Here is an 18469-nt window from a genome sequence, read left to right as displayed (position 1 = left end):
TGATCCTTCATTGATGACATTGGTTTTCCCCCATATTCTCACCTTTAACAATTCTTTCATAAAAAAATTCGTCTGTCGATATATATTCATGGACAATGTGGCAGCATCATCACCTTTCTTTCTTTATGGAGAGAAAATAAATAGAACACCTGCTGCTGAATGTCCCTGGATAAAAAATTTCCTTTTAGCCTCTAATACTCACTTCACGAGACCTATGTGGGAGGGAGTGAAATGTTTGCTCACTACATTTACAAGAAGCAGTAGAGGGATCATATCTCTACGTCCCATTTGTCAGAGTATCACTTACCCCTTCCCTCTTCATATTCTCATGAATAGTCCAGTATTCGATATGTGGAACCTGCATCTACCTGATTTTGATGAGTGAGACTGGATCTAGATATCCACAGCGAAGTCACATATCCCTACTAATTTTCTCGAAACCTCGTCTCATTGCGACAGCAATTTTCCATTAGTCAGAAGGCTGTCCAGCCCTCTACCACTCACCGGCTTTGTAGAGAGCTATCACAATGAGACAAAATAGAACATTAAGACACAGGAGGAAATTCACCAGCATTTGGGTGCTTATGTCCAGATTTTTTACGAACGGTACTGTTTCCAGTGATTTGTGGTCAATAGTATAATAGAACAGTAGCAGATCTCTTTGGCTATTTTAGATTCAAGAGTTACATTTATCAACATTCAGCTCCAGCTCCTGCCAATTCTCAGTCCTCTGAAAATCGTTATAGTCTATTGGTGTCACAACACTGCTATAGACAGGAGCATGTGTTTAAATACATATTCTGCAGACCATTGTATAGTGCACGGTGTCGACTATGGTGTAGCAGTATCATTGATTTTTTTGTTCCTGTTCCTCTCACATGTGTAATGATCGAATAAAAATAATTGTCAGTATGCCTCTCTATATTCCGAATTGCTGTTATGATTGCTACAGCAGATATAGGTTTTTTAATGACCAAGGAAGCCTCACTGCTGCACCGTTACTATAAAAGGATTGCACAAAGAAATTCAGACACATAACACACATAACTCATCCGTATCAAATGATTGTCTATAAATATGTCCCTGTATGTGTCCTAATTACCATTGTTGCATTCCTTTGATTGCTACACTGGAAACACGATGATACAACGGTATCAGAGTCTTTGTTGAATGCATAGCATATTGCGAGAAATACAGTTTCTTTTCAGTTGGCATACACCTACGCAATGCCATTCTGACAGCATCACATAGCTTCCAATACACATTGTATATTGAATCATTTACACAGATGCAACTGCTTTGCAGAAACAAGCATATATCAGAGCTACTGTAAGACCAGGTCAAAGATTCAGGATTTAATGTTTAAAAAAAAGTTCAAATGTGTGTGAAATCTTATGGGACTTAACTGCTAAGGTCATCAGTCCCTAAGCTTACACACTACTTAACCTAAATTATCGCGCAGGAGGACTCAAACCTCTGCCAGGACCAGCCGCACAGTCCACGACTGCAGCGCCAAAGACCGCTCGGCTAATCCCGCGCGGCAGGATTGAATCACAGCTTCGTTACAGCTTCGTTACAGAGAGGGCTGACCATGAAATTGCATTCCAACTAGAACAGTGGGCAGTGTGTATATGTGTAGCGGTACTAATTTTGTGTTTTTAGAAACAGACACAACAGTACTTACACATTGGTCCTTGTTGTAATGTTAGGTGACATGCAGATATGATTTACATCTGGAAACTGAGAATATGTGGTGAAGTACAATGGTGGGTCTCATTCAAATAGAATGGAGGAATATTTCTGTCTTGGCATTTTTGTCTTTGACAGCAGCAGCGTTAGTGCATCAGTACTCATTGTGTTTGGTGTTGCTACGTTAAAATTAATAGCTTGAGAGTCATCGTGGAACATGTTTCTAAAGTATCATAGTGTCGTGACCATATGTGGTCTGCAGGAAGAGGTATGTGTTGTAGTGGAGCGAGAGTAGATCTGTGGTATAGTCTTGCTTAAGATAGTGGGAGCATTGACATGGAGATGTATTGTTTGCCATCACTCAAGCATACTAAGAGCAATGAATATTTAATGCAAAATAGTATACCACATCCAACAGGTTTTGGATGCAATAATGTGGAATTCAAAGCACACAAAAAATAATATTTGTGAAATATTGTCACATAGTTTCTGAACCTGTGTGAAATGTTCAATTGTGTGTGAAGTCCTAAGGGACCAAACTGCTGAGGTCATCAGTCCCTAGACTTACACACTACATAAACTAGCTTATGCTAAGAACAACACACACTCCCATGCCCGAGGAAGGACTCGAACCACTAGGAGGAGGGGCTGTGCAAACCGTGCAGCCACTCCGTGTGGCAAACCTTTGTCAGTACAGTGATGTGTGTGTGTGTGTGTGTGTGTGTGTGTGTGTGTGTGTGTGTGTGTGTGTGTGTGTGTGTGTATAAAGCACTACCTGCAACCATTAACATATGTTTCATTAAAACTACAATCTTCTATGCCATGTAAATAGACTCCTTGCCAATTTTCGGAATGTAATTTACTTGTGATGAAAACACCCAGCCATTCAGCAAAGCAATAGAGTCAGATGTGTGGAAGTGTTTCCAAATGTCTGTCAGGGCTACATTAATTCAGTGATGTTATGTATGGTACTCCCTGTCATCATTAACAAATATTCCGTCAATAATGCAGTGTTCCACTCCACATACATCCCATACTGATTTTCTGAAATATTCTTCCATATCACTAGCTTTTAGACAGGATCAAACTCGAACAATCAGAGCTTCAAAACTAGTTCTTTTTTTATGTACGCATTTCTCCCATTATGTTAAAAACATCTGGCATTTTATCCGAATCCATAAGCTAGTAGTCATCTATACAAAATCATTACAATAGTAGAGGCTGATGGTCCTTTTTGAACTTAAACCAGTTCTGCTTTAGATGGCTGTCATAGTTCCAATGCATCTACACCAATTTCTCCTAATATTCCTCCTGCTCCTGACCATAGAAAATGGTACAATATCTCTAGAGTGCATAGATACGACACACAACACTCGACGACATGACCAGATTCCTGTAATACATCCCAATACAGAATCTGGTTACCACTAGCTTAGTGGAGCGTACATGTCACAATGTATTTGTTACCAGATTATTTGGAACTGAGTAGCACAGGTCGTAACAATAGTGCTCTGTTGGGGGATGAAATGTTTTTTTAACACCATGCAAGGCTAGATACTTCGACAGAATGGTGGTATTGAACGTCAGTTGTACGTTTTGACATTAAAACATCACGATCCTTCAACGCAGATCGTGAGGTGTAAATATCACAGTGTAGTCATAGCTATCATATTAAGAGCAGACCTAAGCGTACTGATGTAGGAAAAAGCTCTCAATAAATGCATTTCAATGATAATGCTTTTTTAAAATGTATCTCAATGATGTATAAAAAACAGAAAATAAAATAATAATATCGCTTACAATATCGTTGCTTTATTAAATAATGCTCTTACTGTAGCTTAAAACAGGGCTGTGACACATAGAACACAAGGAATTTAATAGAATAGTATTCCCATTTCTTCCTCGACTCAAATTTTGCGCTGGTGTACACTGTCACATGGTGTTCTGATGATGCTTTCAGGAAGATCTGATGGAGGTTTAATATTAGCTACATCCTTTGCAGTAATTCTTGCACCTATATTCTGACATATTATTCACAAAATTCTTACCATTTGCAAGAAGCACAAACAAACATTTGGGAAACCACACAACATGTTCAACCCATTGGTTGCTCGTTCCACCCCAATATTTCTACCTTCCACCACAATAGAAGCAAATGGTTTCATCTCCATTGCTGGTAATAAAGAATCCAGCTACACTTAAGCCTAGTTTAAACGATGACACTAGTTGCAGGCAACTGCACTAACGGCCACTGCGTATGCGCGCCGCGAGCTTGCGCAACTCATTGGTGAAACTAAACACTTCGGCGTTTTCCAACTTTGGCGACACTAGTTGCGTAAGTTTTAGGTATGAAATGAAATGATCGTATGGCATTGTTGGCCGGGAGGCCCCATGTGGGGAAGTTCGGCTGCCGTATTGCAAGTCCTTTTTAGTTGACGCCACTTCGGCGACTTGCAAGTCAATGATGATGAAATGATGATAAAGAACACACAACACCCGTCATCACAAGGCAGAGAAAATCCCTGACCCCGCCGGGAATCGAACCCGGGACCCCGTGCGTCGGAAGCGAGAACACTGCCGCAAGACAATGAGCTGCGGACTAGTTTTGAGGTTATGTGTGTTCATAGAGTGTAGAAAAACTGAAATTATGTGTGTTCATAGTGTGTAGACAAAATGAAATATGAAGTGGGGAACGGAGAATAACGTTCGCTTTTTGGATATATATACTTTGCATAGTTGTTTGTGGGATTTCAGTGATGTCGATTACAAAAGGAAGCAACATATTGCTGTCACTGAGACCATCATGTGCGATCATAACATAGGTGGTTTGACAATATCTGAGCTGCAGGGCAAAATTTATGGAGTTAGGAGCGCATATACAACTGAATTAAGAAAAATATAAGCAAGTGTAATTCTAGCTGAGGCACTTCTCTCATCTACAACTCTAAAATCCCATCGTTTGAGTTGGGCAACTCTTTGTTAAGGAATATTGTCGACAGGAGGGAAGGCTAAACAAATTCAAGAAGCTGCATTCTTTATTCAATATTCATCTATTTAAAACATCGCTGCAGTGCTCCCCATTCACATATGTTAGAATTTTGAAATATTGGCACTGTACAGATCTATCTTCAAGAGAGTAGTTTGCAAACCATTCTCTTCTTAATGCGACCTGCTTTGAATAATTATTGTTGCTAATGTTAATACTCATTACTGTTAATGTAAATAATCATTGGTGTTAATGAAATAACGTCATCACCAACAAAAACCCTATCTTATAGCATGCCGAGTGTTCTCGCTTTGAATGCACGAAATATGATATGTAATTTCAGTTCTGGCGACAGTACTTCATGCAGTACAGTACCTTTATTCATTATCGCATAATTAACTCTATTTAGAAGGAACATGAACAGTCCTGGTGACATTCTAAAAAAATTAAAAGAACTTCTTGGCTCTTCCATTATAAATTATTTCAGGAGGGATGCTGAGGAACCAAGATGATGTCTTTTCTTCATCTAGTCACGAATCGAAACACATTTCTTATTTTCTTCTTCTGCAGCGATTCCACAAAATAAGCTTTAACTCCATCACAATTCGCGTGACGTGCAGCTGCCATAACTTTCATTTCAGACATGACTCAGGGACCCACAAAAAGACGAAACTGAAGTGTATACTATTTTCGCCATGTCTACAGTCATATATGAAACCACTTGCGTGCAACTCGTTCCGCACGATGAGTGGCGCAACCCAATGTCGTCGTGTAAACCAGGCTTTAGTTTGTCAGGATGTTGCTTAATAGCTAAAGACCAATCTTTGAAAGATTGCAGCTTCACATATATGTTGAACGGCATAATGATGGTGATTCAGGAGATATCCATTCTGCTCAGGTTAAAAGTATCATATAAAAGAAACAGTTCAACCCAACACAGATACACTTTCTTAGACACACCTTCCAAACACCCTCATACATTCACTACATTACAGAGCGACCTATTTCAAAGCTCCCATTATATATAGCCTACTCTATACGTCCAAGATGCCGACACTTCTGCTCAAGTGATCATGATGTCACTTTTGGTCACATATTCTAAATTTTCTTGTAAAAGCAGTACAGATGTAAACACCTAGAACAATTGCGCTATTTTCCTGTATGTAACTGTGTATCTGTGTCCTGCAGTGCCCCCCACGGTACATTCCTGGATTCTAAGGTGGATCCACAGCATGTTATGACTAGGATACAGCTCGAAGGTGAATACACCACACATAACATTTGGGATAGAGTTCAAAGGCGGAACCACATGTTCCATCCAGGATATGGTTTGAAAATGGATCCACCATGCATTACAGTTGGGGCAGGGGTCAAAGGCGAATCCACCTGAGACACTTCCAAGGCAATGTCTGAAGGTGGATTCATCAGTGGTAGGTCCAGTGTAGGTTTCGAACGTGAATCCATCCACAATATGCAGTACCGTGTCTGAAGGTGGATTCACCAGTGCTAGGTCTGGGGTACAGTCTGGGAGCCCCATGCGAGAAACTGCCACACACACACACACACACACACAAACACACACACACAATAAAATAGCACCATTGTACTAGATTTTTACAACTGTATTAGATTTACTACCAAATTTAGAATGCGTGACCAGAAGTGACATCATGGTCACGTGAACAGAAGTGTCAGCATCTTGAATCTTTAGAGTAGGCCATATAGGAAGGAAGCTTTGAAATCAGGTCGCTCTGTAACATAGTGGGTGTTGGAGGCTGTTGGGAAGGTATATCTGAAAAAGTATACCTGTTGTGGGTTGAATTGTTTCTTTTGTATGATACCTGTAACCTGTGCAAAATGGATTTACTACCCTCCTGGATCAGCATCATTTGTATTTCAGCAGTGGGAGATGTGTGGGAGATTAGTTTAGCTCACCCTAAATATAGAACATACGATGCGAGGCTGCCATCTTTTGAAGGTTGGCCTTCAGTTATTAAGCAGCGTCCTGACAAACTAACTGAACCTGCATTCTTTTATGCCGGTGATGGAGATGAAACTATGCATTTCCATTGTGGTAGAAGTTTGAAATATTGGGATGAAATGAGCAACCCATGGGTTGAGCATGCTGTATGGTTTTCCAAGTGCTTGTTCATGCTTCTTGCAAAGGGTAAGGTTTTTTTGGATAATATCTGTCTGAATATAGGTGCAAGAATTGTGGAAAAGAATGCAGCTAGTATTAAACCTCCATCAAATCTTCTGAAAGCAACATCAGAACACAATGTGACTGTGAGAGCTTCTAACATTGCTCTCGTGTGTCATATGTGGCTAAATGTTAGCGATAGAGAAGTACATTTCAGAATATTAGTACAGTGTGCATATGGTGTGGAAGGCTATATTTTTAATGGAACATTTGTAAAAGATGGCAGGGAGCACTCTACACAACATCAATAGCCCTGACAGACTTTTGGAAATTGCTACACCCATCTGTTTACATTGCTTCACAGGATGAATGGATAGTTTTGCCATACGCAAATTACATTTCAAAATCAGGAATGAATCTATACGCTTGTACATAGCATGAAAGACTATAGTTTTAATTGAACACATTATTTAGCAAATAATTGGTTTTTGTGTGCTTTGAATTCACATTATTGCATTCAAAACTTGTTGGAGGTGATATACCATCTTGCATTGAACTTTTGTTGATTTAGTGACTGAAATCACAAACACCACATCTCCATCTCAATGCCCCCACACTCTTAAGCCAGACAATACCACCCATCTACTCTCATTCCACTGCAGTATATACCACTTTCTCCAGTCCATAACTGATCATGACACTTTGATGTTTTAGGAATATGCTCTGTGATGATTCTCGAGCTGTCAATTTTAATGTAGCAATGCAAAACACAATGAGTATTAGTTCACCAACACCACTGTTGTCAGAGACAGGAATGCTGAAACAGAATGCACCATACTTAGCCATCAACTGTCACATGATATGTATCAGTTTGTTGTACAGCTTTTTCCACTATTTGAATGAGCCCCACCATTGTACCTCACAATACATTCTTAATTTCCATTGCAAATTTGAGGACATTGTCAGCTGCTATATCCTGCCTTTAGCATGCATAGACCTGTTTGTGGTTAAATGACATGTACCGGTGGACAGTAACATTTACTCAACAGCTTGTAATGGCTCTCTATTTACGTGACCATTACGGCACTCCAACCCCAGTTCTCAATACCAGTAATATCGTACTACTTTTCTGCAAAGTAACAGACATATTTTTGTGACAATATTCACATTGGTTTTATTAATGTATAAGTATTCCGATGTATCGATATATTACAGTGATATGATTCTTGTGTGTATTCATTTCTGTGACTTACTTGTAACCATTTTGGCCTTCTATGGCAGAAGTTAAGTTGTCATTTCGCTTTGTAAAAGAACAGTCAAGTCTTGTGTTTGGTTAAAGTGGAAATTAAATATATGAAGATTGATACAAAACTGTTTTCTTGATGATGTGACAATTAAGAAGAAGTATATGTGAATTTACAAGAAGTTTAATAAAAAGGTGGATCATGAACACCAAGTCAAAAAATACTTCTACCATACCATTGTTCTGATCTGGGATTGTTTGGTCATTGAGAATTTCCTGATAAACGTATTTGTTAGGTCTTCAAATATTGCTAAAATACAGATCTGGACCTTCTAGCAGTCATAGTGGAATCACTCTAGAATCAACAAGATGAGCCATAACAACTTCGATGAAATCTACATGGGAATCCATTCAAGATAAGTGCCAAAATTAATGACTTTTTTACAGTGACCTCATTATTTCCATTCTGACGATACCATCCACAGTCAATAACTTTGTTGTTGTCCGATAAAGCGAACATATGCTGTGTGAGCAACATTATTAATCTGATTTCTAACCTACTTTGCAAGTGGTGGTATTGTTAGAAGCTCTACCAATCATGTGAGTTCATATCTGTTCATTTTACATGTGTGATCATCGAAGCAAAAGCATGATGTGGATGCTGCTAGAATCATATAGTTTGACATCGTTCATTCGAATATGTAATGGAAAAGAGACTCTGGTAACGACTACATTTTTCTCTGAGAGTAAAAGGGATGGATTAGGTTATGTATGGAAGCATATAGCAGTAACTTTTTTTTACACGATCAGTAGTTTATAGTGTATTTGTTTTGGATTTAGGATGTTCGTAGGCGATAGAGTCAGCTACAAGCAGGTGGGAAGACCTGTGGTTGTGACAAAGCAGGCTGGAATGATTTTTACTTCTCCTCTTGTTTTGCCATCTGCCTCCTTGAAATTCATCTTTAAATTTTTTGAATTAATTACCATTAACATATGTGAAAATAATCTGTATTTTCATAACAGAGAAAAATTGACCCTCAGTTATAAAGAATATAACACCAGATCTAATTTTGTGCATATCTTTATGTATGTAATTGATTTTCTAATTTATTTTAACTATTACTTGTTAGTATCTTTTGTTATATGGTGGAATCAGTAATTGTTTCATAACTTAAATTCTGTTTTTGACTTACAAACAAATATAAATTCTGTACTAATTACAAACATTTGGAAGACGAAAAACTAGTAATCTTAAAGTATCTATTTGGCTCTCTTCGAAAATATGTTAACAATACCAGCCCTTAATTAATTCCAAAGTAATTTTCAGTTTCGTCAAAAGTATTGTTTGCATAACTTATATTTGTTAATTTCATGCTTTAAACAAATAATTCAGTCTAAACCTTGCAGTAGAAGAGACTGTTAAAAGGAACGAATTTTTCAGTGTGTTCAGTTAATTTAATGAGTTAAGTTTTAATTGTAATTTCTGTAAATTTAACTTTGAACAATATGTAGTTTCAGCACCTATTATTGTGAAGATATATAAGGGCCCAGTTCTTGGTCACGAGACAGTCAGTCCAGGGCCGAGTTTCGGATGAGAAACCTGTGTTGGTTAGAACAACAACAATACTACAGTTTAACTGTGGAACAAGTTTTAAACCATTAGGCCGTGTGTAAAAACAGTGACAGTGTCTGCTACATCCTCACTTTTCTTTTCTTCTAGAACTGTGAACTTTGTGGTTAGGTTTTTACTGCTCGTAGATGTTCAATATGGTCTACAGAAAGTGGTATGTACTGCAGTGGAATGAGAATAGATGGATGGTATTGTCTGGCTTAAGAGTGTGGGGGCATTGAGATGGAGATGTGGTGTTTGTGATTTCAGTCACTAAATCAACAAACATACTGTAGCAGTATATGGATGTTTGCCTGAAAATTATTAATGAGGTTTATCGAAAGTTAAAGAATAGTGCATTGGCCATATAACTGTGTAATATTTGGGGGTTGTGAACAGTGAAAGTAAAAGACTGTGAAACTCTACTGTGCATCTCTTGGCTACATCATTTAAAGTAGACAGTAGCTGCACTTCCACAAACCATTTTTCAGCCAGTGTAGCAACGCAGTACGTCGACACCGAGGACAATCAACGAAGAAATAAAGCAGGTGAGTCATCATATGGTGCAGCTATTACTTGACCTGGACGAACTGTTACACAATAATAGAATCATAAATCCTCTACACTGTAACTGGAAGCATTAATTGCTGTAAGATATCTAGCAGTAAGCGTCTGGAACAAGCTGAAATAGAATGCATATGTCTTCAGGCTCAGATTCGTTTACTGGAATCTTAAGGGAAATAACCCAAACACTAAGAACAGACAGGTCGATCTGTGTGTGGCAGGTGAGCAGTCGCAAATTCAGTCTGCTTGTCACCTAATCAACATCACTGCTCAGACCAATGTTTGAGCAGTGGTGGGTTTCTTTCTAAAAACAAAAAAATTAGTACCACTACATTTATGCATACTGTCCACTGCTCTAGCTGGAATGGTGAAACCACTTCAAACAGTTCGTGGGTGAAAAAAATTAACAGTGCTGTAAGTAAACGCTAAATCCTCCCCCCCCCCCCTTTCAATCTCAGAATTGTGCTTGTTTGTTCACAGTAGTTGCATCAGTGTTAAAGATCTAAACTAATAGTGAATGTTAAAAGCTCTGTGATGCTGTCAGAATCGCATTATGAGGGTATATCCCAATCGATAAAAGACTATATTTCTCGCAAAACGTTGTGCATTCAACGAAGACTGACTTTATTGTGTCATCATATTTATAGGGTAACAATTATGGAATACAATGAAAATTATTAGTACAGTGACAGGGACACGTTTACAGAGAATCATTTGATATCGATTAATTACGTGTGTTACATGTCTGAGTTTTGTTGTGCAGTCCATGTATACTGAAGGTGCAGCAGTGAGGCTTCCTTGGTCATTAGAAAAAGCTTCTGTCTGCCGTAGCAATTATAAAAGTGATTGGGAATATATAGCGGCACACAGACATTTGCTATTATTCGAACATTAAGCATGTGAGTGGAACAGGAATGAAAAGAATCGAGAATACTGCTACGTCACAGTCGACACTGTGCACTATACAGTGGTTTGCGGAATATATATATATATATATATATATATATATATATATATATATATATATATATATATATATATATATATAGAAATACGCTCCCATCTACAGCAGTGTTGCGACACTGATAGGCTATAGCGATTTGCCGAGGACTGAGGATTGGTGGGAGTTGGAGCTGAATGTAGATAAATTTAACTTTTGAATCTAAAATAGCTGAAGCGTCTGCTACTGTTCTATTATGACACCGACTGCAAATCACTGGAAACAGGATCAGTTGTAAAGTATCTGGATAAAAGCATCCACGTGATGCTGAACTCCCTCCTGTGTGTTAATGTGCTATCTTTTCTTGTTGTTTAGCTCTCTACATAGCCATTGATCGCTAAACCACTGAACAACCTAACAAAGGGAACAGTGATGTCCCAATGTGATGGGGTTTCGAGAGAATTATCAGGGCTTTGCGACGTGGCAAGAGCCAGCCTTACACAACCAAATCAGGTAGATGCAGATTCGTGAGAACATGAGGGGTAAGCAATATTCTGACGAAAGGGAGATAGAGATATTATGTATTTACTTCTTCATCAAAGTGTTGTGAGCAACAATGATACTCAACCCAACATGCATCTCACAATAAGGACTGCAATGAGACAATCAGGTCCTAATCAAAAGTTTTTGTCCAGAGGCATTCAGCACCAGCAGTTCTGTCTTTCATTTTATCTCAACAAGTATGTTATGGTGGGATAGGAAAGAAAGAAACATGACATTACCACTGCATTGTACACTATGTAATCAAAAGTATCCGCGCACTCCCAAATACTTACGTTATTCATATTAGGTACATTGTGCTGCCACCTACTGCCAGGTACTCCATATCAGCGACCTAAGTAGTCATTAGACATCGTGAGACATCAGAATGGGGCGCTCTGCGGAACTCACGGACTTCGAACATGGTCAGGTGATTGAGTGTCACTTGTAACATACGTCTGTACACGAGATTTCCACACTCCTAAACATCCCTAGGTCCACTGTTTCCAATGTGATAGTGAAGTGGGACATGAAGGGACACGTACAGCACAAAAGTGTACAGGCCAACCTCATCTGTTGACTGACCGAGACCACTGACAGTTGAAGAGGGACATAATGTCTAATATGCAGACATCTATCCAGACATCACACAGGAATTCCAAACTGCAGCAGGATCCACTGCAAGTACTGTGACAGTTAGGAGGGAGGTGTGAAAACTAGGATTTCATGGTCGAGTGGCTGCCAAACGGCGCCTCACTTGGTGTAAGGAGAGTTGGTTGGTTGGTTGGATTAAAAGGGGTGGAAGGGACCAAACTGCGAGGTCGTTGGTCCCTTGTTCCCCATAAAATAATTACACAAGGGAAAGAAGAAAAGAAAGGAGATGTACAGCACAATAACAGGAGAAAGGAAGAATCAGAAGAACAGAAGGACAACCAACACCACTATGGACAAAACAGGAAAATAAATCCATAGAGAGAAGCAAGAAACAGGTAGAAGGGGTAATATGAAGACAGTAGATGTCCATGGCTGCTTGACCATGAGAATAAAAAGGAAAAGCCAGCCACAGCCACTGTCAGCGGGGTGCCACAATGACACTGAGGTGGTCATCACGATGCAGGAGGTAGCCGTGAGTCCCTCAAGCATGGCCAATGTGGAGCCGGCAGAGAACCACAGAGTCCCTGCAAGGGCCACACATTCTACTTAACGGCACATTGTTGTGCTTGCTGAGTTTAAGCCATTTCGTCTCCCAAAGTCGCAAAACCTTGTGGTGTAGTACTGAACGCAGGTCAGTTGCAGAGAAGTCGATCTCCATAAGCAGTTTCCGCATAGCCTGTCTGGTCAGCCTGTCAGCAAGTTTGTTGCATGGAATTCCAATGTGAACTGAGATCCAGACAAAAACCACTAAACGACTGGACCGTTCCAGGGCTTAGATGCACTCCTGGATGGTCGCTACCAAAGGATGATGAGGGTAGGCTGTAGGCTGCTCAATGAATCAGTACACAGAAGAAACGACTCCCCAGGTCATGAACGAATATGCTCAAGAGCACGAGATACATCCACCAGCTCAGTAGTAAAAACACTGCAGCCATTGGGCAAGGAAAGCTGTTCAATATGTCCTCCATGGACATACACGAAGCTGATGTGAGCATCAGCCATCGAGCCGCTGGTGTAAACTGCTTCGTGGCCTTGGTACATATCAAGAATCGAGAGGAAGTGGCAGCAGAGAGCTGCAGGATTAACTGAATCCTTAGGGCCATGTGAAAGGTCCTGGCGAAGCTGCAGCCTAGGTGTACACCATGGAGGTGTACATGAATCGACATCAAGTATAGGTGCTAAAGCCAAGTTCTCCAGTTTGGAAAGAAGGGATCAGATACGAACTGCAACTGGAACCCCTGACCTGGGCCGCCGATGCAAGAGATGAACTGCCATGGTTGGGAAAAGGAGGATGTGCAAGAGAACTACGAACATGTGCACCGTAACTGGCCAGCAGTCGTGCATGCCTAATCTGCAATGGAGGGACTCCAGCCTCCACAAGGACGCTGATCTACGGACTCGTCCCAAAACCTCCTGTCGCTAGGCGAACGCCACAGTGGTGCACTGGGTCGAGTAAACGCAACGCTGAGGGCGCCACCGAACCATAAACCAGACTCCCATAGTCAATGTGGGATTGAACAAGAGCTCTGTAGAGCTGCAGCAGTGTAGAGCGATCTGCACCCCAGTTGGTGTTCCTCAGGCAGCAGAGGGCATTGAGGTGCTGTCAGCACTTCCGCTTAAGTTGACGAAGGTGAGGAAACCACGTCAATCGGGCGTCGAAAATCAGTCCTAAGGATCGATATGTCTAGACTACAGTGATTGGATCATTTTTAAAGTAAAGTTGTGGTTCCAGATGAACGGTACGACGCCGACAGAAGAGCATAAGACACGACTTTGAGGCCGAAAACTGGAAACCTTGGGCTAAAGCCCATGACTGTGCCTTGTGGATGGTTCCCTGCAGGTGCCGCTCAGCAGCACCAGTATTGGTGGAGCAGTACGAAATGCAGAAGTCATCTGCATACAGAGAAGGTGAGACAGACCGCCCTACAGCTGCTGCTAGGCCATTAATGGCCACTAAAAATACAGAGTCACTCAATACAGAGCCCCGCGGGACCCCATTTTCCTGGATATGGGGGAACTATGGGAGGCACCAACTTGGACATGAAAAGAACGAAGAGACAAGAAATTTTGGATAAAAATCGAGAGCAGGCCTCGGAGACTAAACTCGTATAATGTGGCAAGGATATTATGTCGCCAGGTGGTGTCATACGCTTTTCGGAAATAAAAAATTAGGTAAGCAGGTGTTGGCGTCTGGAAAAGGCTGTTCAGATGACACACTCGAGGGACACAAGACAATCAGTGGTACAGTGACCCTGGCGGAAGCCGCCCTGGCATGGAGCCAACAGGCCACGTGACTCCAGGACCCGACCCACCCAAACCACTGACACACCATAGGTTCCAACAGCTTACAAAGAACGTTGGTGGGGCTCATGGGCCGATAGCTATCCACATCAAGTGGGTTTTTACAGGGTTTAAGTACTGGAATGATGGTGCTCTCCTGCCTTTGCGATGGAAAGATGCCACAACACCAGATCTGGTTGAAGATCACGAGGAGATGTCGCTTGTAGTCAGATGAGAGATGCTTAATCATATGACTGTGGAATCGATCTGGCCCAGGAGCAGTGTCAGGGCAATGTGCAAGGGCACTGAGGAGCTCCCACTCTGTAAATGGGGCGTTATAGGAGTCACTGTGGCATGTAGTGAACAAGAGGTCTTTCCGTTCCAGCCACTGTTTGAGAGTGCGAAAGGCTGGAGAATAATTCTCCGATGCAGAGGCTTGGGCATAGGGCTCAGCAAAGTGCTCGGCAATCGCGTTTACGTCATTAGATAACACGCCATTTATGTTAACACCGGGAACACCTGTTGGGGTATGGTACCCGAAACCACGTTTGATTTCTTCCCAGACTTGTGAAGGTGACGTATGGCACCCAATGGTCGAGACATATCTCTCCCAACACTCCTACTTCCGTCGTTTGATAAGCTTCAGCGACTTCCGGCGACCACCGCCTTTCGCCGGGGGCGCCCTAAAGAGCGAGGGATCGTGTTTTCTGCCACAGAAACGATTGTTGTAGTCACCTGCTCAACCATCACATCGATGTTACCGTGTGGGGGAGATTCAACGGTGACAGCAGAGGTGAAAGTTTCCCAGTCCACCTTGTTTAAAGCCCTTCTCAGCAGGCATCCGTGGCCCTTACGCCGGGGTAGTGACAGGAAGATGGGGAAGTGGTCACTACCACACAGATCGTCATGTGCTCTCCAGTGGATAGATGGGAGAAGTTCTGGTCTGCAAATTGATAAATCAATGGCCGAGTAACTACCATGAGTCACACTGAAATGTGTGGCAGTCCCAGTATCTCAGAGGCAGAGGTCGAACTGAGACAGTAAAGTTTCGACACCTCTGCCACGGCCAGTAAGCACGGTGCCACCCCACAAGGGGTTATGGGTGTTAAAATCTCCCAAAAGTAGAAAAGGTTTAGGGAGTTGATCAATCAGTGCAGTTAATACATTCAGCGGTACTGCACCATCTGTAGGGAGATATACATTGCAGACAGTTATTTCCTGCGTCGTCCTTATTCTGACAGCCACAGCTTCAAGAGGAGTTTGAAGGGGCACTGTTTCACTACAGACTGAGTGTAGGACATAAACGCAAACTCCAACTGACACTCGATTATACTCGCTACAGTTCCTGTTGTATCCCTTATAGCCACAGAGGGCAGGTGTCCGCATTGCCGGGAACCAGGTTTCCTGGAGGGCAATGCAGAAAGCAGATGTAAAGCTTAACAGTTGCCATAGCTCAGCTAGACGGTGGAAAAAACCGCCGCAATTCCACAGGAGGATGATGTCATCGTGAGACTGGGAAGGCATGGAACATTCAATGAGGCAATTTACGCCTCAGGGTCACCTGCTGTCACCGACTTTTTGCCTGAGCAGTCTATATCCATTGTGTCTGAGGGTCTGGAGAGATCTAGATCCTCAGCGGACGGCAGGATCTCCACCTCATCCCCAGAAGAGAGACAAAACACACATTTACTTGTATCTTCTTAAAAAGTGGCAGAAATCTGTTAGTTACTGCTCCTGTGAGACCTTATTATGAATGACAATTTCAGTGACGCTAAGGAGCAGTGGGTGGCGTTGGTGGTGGCAGAGAAACTACCAAAGCAGCACAGTGGAAGTGTCTTGTTTTCTGATTTAAAACTACCATCATTAAAAAAAGAAAGATGGTTATGACTTTAAGTGAAATGCGCTGAACACCTCATCTCAGTAGACATGGCACCACTAGGGGGCCATCTTGCCCATAAATTATGGTAATTATGATTGTTACTGTCCATTAATTACAGCTTGAATAAACAAAACATGTGCCCAAGTTAGTGGTTTGATTACGTATGAGTCATAATATTAAGGTATCGCAACTGGACAGTTTGTTTTCTTATGAGATCATAGGATTGTCCTGACATCACTTGGTTGTGGTAATGAGGGAACATGTGGTCAGTACATCACTCTCCTGACTGTTGTCAGGTTAACAGACCTTGGAGCTGCTACTATCTGCTCAAGGAGCTCCTCAATTGACATCATAAAGCAGAGTGATTACTGTTACAGTCCTCCCACCAAGAAAAATTCTCTCACAGTACCAGTAATTAAAGCTAGGTCCTATGCATGGCAGCAATCTACACCAACCACCCCACTACAGAGGCGGATCAAGGTGTGTGAGACAGGCAAAATAACCTGATACAGTGAGAAGATTGTTATAATTCAAGTTCCAAAGGCAGCAAGCGCAGACAAGTGTGAATTTATAGAACTGTCAGTTTAAGGACACAGGGTACTTATAAAATTTTTATGACGTTATTAAATTCTATAGTCTTTCCTGATTATATTGATATACACATTATAGGGTTTCAAATGAAAAAACCCTATATATACATCAAATTTTAAAGTTACAGTCATTTATGCTGCTATGCCCCCTTTATTTCTGTTACAGAAATGAGTATTATTTCGAAAAGAACTGTGAACTTTCAGTTTCCAGCGATTTTACGTATGATACACTGTATATGTTGGCAACAGTGCAGGTTTCTAGTGTCTGTAAATGATTATCTTTACTAGTATTTACTTTTGTTTCGCTGAAGCAGTTTGTTCACGTGTTACTGAATGTTTGTTGCTCAAGTGCTACATATATTTGTGGAAGTACATATCCTTTATCGTGCAATGACTACAAACTATGCTATGCATCAAGAAATTCAATAAAAGGAAATTCTGTGGTAACCACACTGTTGAAAGTAACCTATGTATCAGTTCCTCATCGAAGAAACTTCCACGTGGCACACCTCTTGGCGATTCAAGTTTTTGTGTTAACAATGACGTTGTTTGTGGTGGACTTGTTGTTGCTGATGTGGGCATCTTATCTTCTTTGACAAAGGAAGTGGCGAAATGTTAACAATGTGATGGTGTAAGCTGTCTGGATATAACTAAACAACAATTTAGCAGGAAAGGTTTAGCGTCAAAATTAGTTGTTCTGTGTAGATACTGCAATAAATCTACCTCGAAAAGGACTTTGAACTTTGTGCATAATTCATATGATGTGAATTTGAAGTTAGTGTATGCAATGCGTGCAATAGGAAAAGGAAAAAAAGGCTGCTCAAACGTTTTGTGATTTGATGGACCTTTCTCCTCCTCCCAGTAGGTTCAGCAAGTACATAAAAATACTTTTAGGTGCATTGATGGTTGTCTCTAAAGCATCTATGGAACGTGCAGTAAAAGAAACTGTATATAATAGCGCAACCAGGGACATTGCTGTTGCACTTGATGGGACATGGCGATGTTGAGGACATTGTTCCTTGAATGGTGTTGTAAGTGCTACTTCTCTGGAGAATGGAAAAGTTGTTGATGTTGAGTGCTTATCTCCATACTGCCACACCTGCCATGGTAACACTGAAGGACTTATTGAACATCGGTGTTCTAAGAATTGTGGTGGTTACAGTGGAGGTATGGAGTGTGATGGAACTCTAAAAATATTTCAGAGGTCAGTGCCCTTTTATAACATTAGATGTATGAACTACCTAGGCGATGGGGACTCTAAAGCTTTGAATAAAATTAGTGAGTTCAATGTTTATGGTGATACCTTGGTAACAAAACTGAAGTGTTGTGAACGTGTGCAAAAGATGATGGGTTCT

The 18469-nt window shown here is 41.1% G+C and overlaps 2 protein-coding genes across 2 annotated transcripts in view; one reads left to right on the top strand and one right to left on the bottom strand.

Moving 5' to 3' along the window:
* Positions 1-18469, bottom strand: part of LOC124607026 (26S proteasome non-ATPase regulatory subunit 6-like) — a 190724-nt gene that overhangs the window by 164290 nt on the left and 7965 nt on the right. The gene's annotated exons all lie outside the window — the stretch shown is intronic.
* LOC124606252 (putative inhibitor of apoptosis) lies at positions 6533-11126 on the top strand. The gene is made up of 4 exons (XM_047138228.1): positions 6533-7021; positions 8910-8932; positions 10591-10645; positions 10995-11126. The coding sequence occupies exons 1-4, from the start codon at positions 6533-6535 to the stop codon at positions 11124-11126; spliced, it is 699 nt and encodes a 232-aa protein (XP_046994184.1).

This window comes from Schistocerca americana, chromosome 3 (genome assembly GCF_021461395.2).
Source record: "Schistocerca americana isolate TAMUIC-IGC-003095 chromosome 3, iqSchAmer2.1, whole genome shotgun sequence".
Taxonomy (NCBI): domain Eukaryota; kingdom Metazoa; phylum Arthropoda; class Insecta; order Orthoptera; family Acrididae; genus Schistocerca; species Schistocerca americana.
Note: the sequence above shows the minus strand (reverse complement) of the source record. Positions and strands in the feature narration are given on the sequence as shown.